This window comes from Leptodactylus fuscus, chromosome 4 (genome assembly GCF_031893055.1).
Source record: "Leptodactylus fuscus isolate aLepFus1 chromosome 4, aLepFus1.hap2, whole genome shotgun sequence".
Classification (NCBI taxonomy): domain Eukaryota; kingdom Metazoa; phylum Chordata; class Amphibia; order Anura; family Leptodactylidae; genus Leptodactylus; species Leptodactylus fuscus.
The window spans coordinates 188,418,695-188,426,709 of record NC_134268.1 but is presented as its reverse complement, the minus strand read 5'-3'; the positions used below and the strand labels follow the sequence as shown (position 1 = coordinate 188,426,709).

Here is an 8,015-nt window from a genome sequence, read left to right as displayed (position 1 = left end):
GCTACAGCGAGCCGGAGGGACAAACTTTCTGCAGCGTCCGGCGGCTATCTAGTAGCATTCATTGCTCAAGATTTACGGTGAGGCCTATTACAGGGAGAGGGTACGGGGCAGATGTAAGAAGAGCTGGGGGGCAGCACTGGAAGGAAGAGGAGGATGAGGGCATCGATCGATGTACTGCCTACTACACACAAGCACGGCCTCTATCATCGGGCCAGCATCGGCTTAGTCATGTGGCGGGGAGAGGGTACGGGGTAGATGTAAGGAGAGCTGGGGGGCAGCACTGGAAGGAGGAGGAGATGGAGGGGGGGTCATTGATGTACTGGCTACTGGGCACAAGCATCGGGCCAGCAGTCCTCGGATGTCATTGTAATTCCCGCTGCTGAACTGAACTGCTGTCCCGAAAGCTGGTGCTGAAATGCGCTGCTGCTGGCCCGATAACGGAATAGTACCATATATTTTTGCATATTACATACATAGCTCCTGTACATCCAGTACACACAACTCTGCTACATGTACACAGCTCTGCTGCAGACATCTTCCTTGCATCCAGCACATAGAAAGGCCCATTCCTTCTCCTCCTCCTCTTCTTCCTCCTCCTCTTCTTCCTCCTCCTCTTCTTCATCCTCTTCCTTCTCTTCTTCTTCCTCCTCCTCCTCCTTCTCCTCCTCACAAGCACGTACATGCCCGGCCCCTCCTGCTCACTACTGACACTTGACATGACAGCACTGACAGCCTCTGCCGCCTCCCCATCATGTGACTGATCACGTGGCTATGACATCATCACAGGTCCTCGCACTCACAGGGATCTCACAGCTTGTGCTCCGCTCTGGGCTCAGTGACAATGAGCGATGACTTCCGGAGAGCGGAGTCTGGTACCCAGGTAAGTGTGCTCAGGGCCTGAGAGACAGTGACGTCACCAGATGACGTGTACACTCCGGGGAGCTGAGCCTCGGTCTCCTCACTAGCAGACAATGTGACTGCTGCGGTGTACAGGAGCGGAGCCATTAAATAGTTGTTCCGGCGATGAAAGGGTTAAGACTCTGAACTGGCCGACCCGGAACTTTCACTTTCCTTCTATTTCCCTACCACGTGACTGCAGAGGGCCGCTCGCTCCTCAGGAGGTCACGTGGTGTCACCAGGGCCTAATTCTCCACTATAGACCGCTCTGGATTTCCTTTTTTTTTTCTTTAGTTTTTCCTCTCCAGCTTCCATTGAGGGCTTGTTTTTTGTGATACAAGTTGTTTTGCATGACACCGCATTTGGATACATGTAATGTTTGAAAAAACACATTAAAGGGTTTGTCATTGACTTAAATGGTTCGGGAAGGGACCAATGAGGGACCTGAGGATTGTGGCCACATCACGACTCCTGGGTCACATGATGAAAAGCCGCGTATCAGCAGCACCCCTTGAGTTGCTCCTCCTCTGATCTCACAGGTAAATTACTTGTGTATGGAGTTGGCTTTACTATAGAGGAGGAAGAAGACAGAACACCGGTGGGGACAGTGTAACCCAGCTCCAGGGAGGGGCGGGATGTCCCGGGAACCCACAAGTCTTGACCATTTAGGCCAATTACACCTCCCTGGGCAACTCCTTTAACGCTACATTCACACGAGTGCAAACTGACTGTGGTGCTATTCTTATGACCACTATTTTGGCAGTCCATAGTCACATAGTTAATGGTGTCCATTGGGCTCCGTCTGTGACCTCTTGTAACAGTCCGCCCTCCAACAGACTAGAACAACAGAAAGGTCAACACTTTTTTCCACTAGCTAGTAGTAACATGCTCCTTCCCATGGATTCCTCAGCCATGGCGTCCGTGGCATGAGACTCCCTCCCGATTAGGCCCATTTATTTGGCCTAATCCGGTTCGGGATGCTGGTGCACTGCATCGGCATTCTGTCGCGGCTAGCCGTGCGGTATGTTCACACTCAGAATCCATTTTCCGCCGTGTGAACATGCCCTTTCAGGACCCTTCAGATTTCTTGACTTGTCTGTTGTAGTAAATACTGGCATTCCCCAAGAAATAATAATTCTGGACCATCTTATCTTGGATCTGTTTTGTGCCGTTCCTCTGTTAAATTTTTATGACATTCACTATATGGTAAAAATGACATGTTGCCTGTATTCTGTGGGTCAGCACGATTGTGGCGATCACAGCAGTAGATGAAATTTCTATAGTATTTTTTATGTTTTGATACCTTTAAAAAAAAAAATTAAAAACTTTACAAAATAGAAAAAATATTTGTTTCACCATGTTCTGCTAACTGTAACTTCTTCATGTCTACATGTGTGGAGCTGGGTAAGGCGACTTTTTATGTGGGACAAGATGTTTTTATTTTTTGATCCCTTTTTATTCAATTTTTTTTTAGGAGGCAAAGTGATGGGCAAAAAAAAACGCCATTTGGCTATTTTAATTATTTTCCCCACTACACCTTTCACCGTATGGTAGCATGTAATACAGCTACGATAATGACAAGCTTGGGAGCCTTCAATAGGCTTCTGGCTGTGATGGCAACTGATCGCCATCCTCCGATGACGTTTTGGAGGGCAGCGATTGGTAAAAGATGGTGGCACCCATGGGATCTAAAGTGTCAACAGCTCCTGAGCCCTCTCCATACAGCCCCTTGTAACCAATGACGTACAGGTATGTCATTGGTTGTTAATGGGTTACAGGGAGTCTTTTCCCTTATTTCCTTCATCCCGGAGGAAGAGAGGGAGTGTTCTGGGGACTGTCCTTGTTGGGACAGGAGTCATTGTGGGACATAGGGTATAATTACACCAGCCCTTCATCTGTAAGTTCTGTTGAGTCCCCATTGTCTCTCAGACCGTTCCTCTTTTATCTAGAGCACGGATTACTAACAATGTAATTGCTTGCTTTGGTGACTGGCTGCGATCAAGCTGAATTCACAAAGCAGGGATACAACCCCATTTTTCGGATCGGTTGAGGTCTCATTGGTCTGATCCCAACGATCAGTTATTTAGCCTGTGTCCTATAAATACGCTTCATGGCACAACCCCTCTGAAAGAACTAAACATGGGGTGCCAAACATAACAAAATGTTACTCACCTCTCCCGCATTCCTAGCCACTGATGGGCACACTACTCTCCACTGATTGATGTCTCCCAAGACTCAGAATATATATTTGGAGATGCCTTCTCAGTTTACGGCAAGAGCTGTGACCCTCCACGTGATTGGCTGAGTGTCCATCATCAGGATTTCCTGCATGACAGACCCCAGGAAGTGCAGAGCAGCAGGGGTCAGGCAGAAGTTATGTTAGGACCCCCCACATGTAAAGTATATTTGCATTCCCCTGGAAAATCACTTAAATATATTTCTAGGAGGAGTAACAGAGGAATGGCACAGCACAGAGTTATTTCATGGGGGCTACAAGTATTTACTATAACAGGAGACTTGTCTGGTCCTCTTCACGTGTGTATCATGTGCAGTGAGCAGTCCGGTATACAATACGTCTTATAGCCAGCAGACATGTAATACATTTTCTTTGTAATGTGTTTCAGCTTCTTGCACGACTGGAGGGCCGCGCTTCTCTGAACGAACTTGAGCCATTGCTTTTTGCCAGCGCAGATTGTCCTTTGAATGGTAAATGTTTCCGAATTTCAATTTGCTGTTTTATTTTGTTCCATCACTTCACATGAATAAAGGGGTATATATGTGCTCCTGTGTGTCCCCTTAAATGTGACCCCAATTACACTTAATTCACAATAAATGGGCATTAAAGCAGCTGCTCACTCTTTAGGACACTTTTGGTTCTTCGCTGACCAATTGATTGTACCTTGCGAGGATGCTGGGAGATATCCTATTTTTAAGGGGCTACATCCCTTTTAGGGTGTGGTGATATTATGATGTCTATCGCTCATTTTATCCTTATTGGGACAACACTGGGTTTGGTTACAAGTGATTACAACTGGGGAGTTGGGCTGGCAATATACGACCATAAACTGGCCACCCATGTCTTATCACATGTGGCCGACATATCTTGCCAGTGACTGCACTTTCCTTTTGAGGACATCCTGGGACACCAGTAGGGTTAGTGGTTACCTTACTGGCAGGGCTGATGACTAAGCTTAACCAACAGGCCCAGGGATTGATCACTAGAAGCCTTTTCCCCATCAGTCTACTTAGGCAAGACTTCAATAGAGCAGCACTGCACTACCTATACTCACCAGTTCACTTTGTACAGCCAGTGAACAGCATGGCTATTGACATTACTGGTACAGGTAGTCCGTGGCGGTCCAAATAGACCATCAATACTTGAAATCAGATAAACCAGTGCCTATATTGGCTACTATAACTGACTGTATGTAACAGATACGTCATTATACATTATTTTTCCAGATGTAATTTGTATGTGTCCTAAATCTGGACCTACAAGAAAATTTAAGTTCTAAAACTATCACTTGTCCCTCTAAACTTGGAGAGATGTAGAAACATTCTGGCTCAATTCACACCATAAAAATCCAGATATGCCGTGCACCAGAGTTATGTATTTTATGTGCTCCTTAGAAAGCGAGCAATTAAAATTGTCAAATTGCACCAGAAGTTTGGTCTTACACATTGATTTCAAATAAATAAATTGTATGAGCCGCTGTGATACTTCTGTTTTTTTTTACCTGGCTAGTCTAGTTTTAATTGATTATCCAGAAATTGGACAAACCACAGAGGAGGCCAGGGGAGGTGTGACATAAAAAGAACAGATTTATACTCGCCTGTCCCGATTGCTCCCTTGTCTTCCACCACTGTCTGGTCATGCGGCATTGCCTTTGCTACCAGAATTCCTGCAGCCCATTCCAGTGGCCTCAGCCATGGCTAGAAAGGAACCAGTGATGCCACCGGTCCTTTTGCAGTGGCCACTGATTGATTGGTCTCAGCGGCCACAGAACTTCTGGCAATGAGCACATGGCACGAGACTGATGGACATTGGAAGTGCACAGCGTGGTGCTAGGAACAGGTGAGTATGACTTTTTTTTTTTTTTTTTTTTTTTTTTTTTTTACCCCTAAATTTCAGACAAGATGGTTCTATCCATAGAGGACATACATTCAGCAGAAAAACCTACTTGTGGATTTTGCTGATGATTTGCAGTAGATTTTATCCAAAAGGGTGAAAATCTGCATGATAAATTTACATTTTGCAGATTTATAATCCACACCTCGGCATTTGTTTAAGGCTTATTCACCTTATTGCTTCTGTCAACATTGCAGATTTTCCACCCAGAGTTCTTCATATACGTCTTATGTGGATGTAATAATAAAAATTAATACCCCCCAATAATAAACCCGCACCCCAATATTTCCAGAATTGCAAAATTTGAAGCGCATTTGTGTGTGACTCATGTTTGTGCTTATTATGTGAAATTCAATATGGCGGTATGGTAACAATGGTTGTCTTTACAGGAGACATCATTGAATTCCATGGTCCAGAAGGCTCTGGAAAAACAGAAATGTTTTGTCACCTAATCTCTCGGTGTATCCTGCCAGTGTCCGAAGGTGGTTTACAAGTTGAGGTGGTCTATATAGACACAGACTACCACTTTGACATGCTTCGCCTGGTCACTATACTAGAACACCGATTGTCACAAAGTGACGAAGAGACGGTGAAGCAATGTCTGAGCAGGTTCTTCTTGGTCTACTGCAGCAGTAGTGTCCAGCTGCTCCTCACCCTTTACTCTCTGGAGAACATGTTCTGCAGCCGTCCTTCTCTGTGTCTATTAATCGTAGATAGTCTGTCATCTTTTTATTGGATCGATCGGAATAATGGAGGAGAAGCCATTTCTAGACAGGAGTCCAATATTCGGAAATGCATCGAGCTTCTCGATAAACTGGTAAAGGAATACAAGTTGGTTCTTTTTGCTTCCACACAAACTATCATGCAGAAGATGTACAATGAAAACGCTGAAGCGTCTCATTCCGAGAAACCGACGTCTTCCTCCATAGACTTCAAACCGTATCTGTGTAAACTGTGGCAGCACGTCACCACAAACAGAGTATTTTTCTTGAAAGAACAGAAACAAGATAATAATGTCACAATGTTTTCTGTCACATCCTGCCACCTAAAGAGCAAACATGTCATCAGGCGCTCATTTGTGATCACTGAAGCCGGAGCAAAGCTCATCCCATGATTCTCAGACTGGTGTGGGAGATCTCTGTGCAGGAAGCAAAAATATTCACAGTATCTGTGAGCTTTGTTTTTTTTTTCTATATTTGTTACAATGTAGCCAGACAAGCTTTGATAATGATCAAGTTATTTTATCTGATCTAATAAAAATTCTTTTTATTTGGCTTTGTTTTTCTCATTTTATTAAGTTGTTCTGTTTTTTATCATACAAAATTGTTAAAGGGATGGTCCAGGGTATACAGTTTTTTGCAAGGAGACCGGGGAAAGTGAAGAAAAAAAACAAACCTATACACGCCTGTCCACATTGTTGCGGAGTCTCCCATCGCAGTTCAGTCTTGCTCATTAGGGTCCATTCACACGGAGGAAAATGGTGAGGAATTTGGTGTGGATTTTTTATTTTGATTTTTTGGATTTTGGTGAATTTTTCAGCGCTGGAAAAAAAGCCTCCCATTGACTTCAATGGGTTCCTTTTTCTGCTAGCAGAAAGTCAATGGGAGACTTTTTTTTTTTTCAGCACTGAAATTCCTCACAATTTTCCTCCGTGTGAATGGACCCTTAGGTGTGTTGTTACAGCAGAAGTCTTTGCCGCACATGACCGCTGCGGCCAATCAGAAGCCTAAGAAAAGGACACTGAATGTGACAGGTGATTATATGCGAGTGACGTCTTGTTTCCTTTCCTCAACCCTGGAGAAGCATGGGGTCCCCCTGGACCAGGGAAAGGTGAATATGTTTTTTAATTTTTCGCCTTCCACAGCCTCTTTGCAGAAAATTGTATATCCTGGACAACCCCTTTTAAAGGTGCTCTATCCTTGGATTTTTGCTATTTTAGATAAACATATCCCTGAATAGCCTCTAAAAAGGCTATTCGGGTCCTATTAATCGTTAATTAATGAATCCCCCACGTTTTAATGAATTACCTTTTATACATATATGTAAATGACCCCTACCATGCACCGTGGGCGTTCCGTGCACCCCTCCACATCATACTCTGTTCATGCCCTCCTCTCTTGGTTCTTCCATGTAAGTCCTCCTCCTGCATTCAATTCATCGCCTACAACTTTATCTATTCCCGGTAGTTTCGATCCAAATCTCAATCTCGCACATGCGCAGTATTGCTTCCTCCGGTGCTCTACTGCGCACGCTCCAGTGCCATTTTTGTGTGGAGAACTGCGTGACCGTACTGAGATTTGGATCGAAACCGCCGGTAATAGAGATAGTTGTAGGCAGTGAATTGAATGCAGGAGGAGGACTTACATGGAAGAACGAAGAGAGGAGGGCGTGAACAGAGTATGACGTGGAGGGGTGCATGGAACGCCCACGGTGCACGGTAGGGCTCATTTACATATATGTTTAATGTGTATGTGTAATTCATTGAAACGGGAGGAGGGGGCTCTCTTAACAAAAGATTAGCAGGACCTGAATAGCCTTTTTAAAGGCTATTCAGGCATATGTTTATCTAAAATAGCGAAAATCCAATGATAGAGCCCTTTTAAAGGGAAAAACATTAATCTATCAGTACCTGGTAGGGTTTCTGACACTCTTTCCAAATATTCTTGTGCTATTTTGGACCTATGCTCGGTTGCTGAGAACTTCTGGGTTTTCTAATTATGTTAATGAATTGAAAAGGCTTTGGAAGTGTGTAAACTGAGGCATGGACTTCTAACACACCAAACCGGATTTTTTTATTTTATTTTATTTTATTTTTTTTGGGGGGGGGGTTATTACGGTTAGAATTGCAATGCACAAAGACCAAATCTGTGCATCGGTCTCTCATGTCTCAGCCATTAAAAGCTGTCATGCCCCTTGAGACATTATAGATCTTATAGTAGCCTCCTCATCCATCCCGGTACAGTCTGTCGCAGACAAAGTCACGGTTATT

The 8,015-nt window shown here is 44.3% G+C and overlaps 1 protein-coding gene across 1 annotated transcript; it reads left to right on the top strand.

The window, feature by feature from the left end:
• The first annotated feature begins 795 nt into the window (after positions 1-795).
• Positions 796-6,231, top strand: XRCC2 (X-ray repair cross complementing 2). The gene is made up of 3 exons (XM_075269848.1): positions 796-880; positions 3,522-3,603; positions 5,416-6,231. The coding sequence occupies exons 1-3, from the start codon at positions 842-844 to the stop codon at positions 6,138-6,140; spliced, it is 846 nt and encodes a 281-aa protein (XP_075125949.1). The 5' UTR covers positions 796-841; the 3' UTR covers positions 6,141-6,231.
• The last annotated feature ends 1,784 nt before the right edge of the window (positions 6,232-8,015 follow it).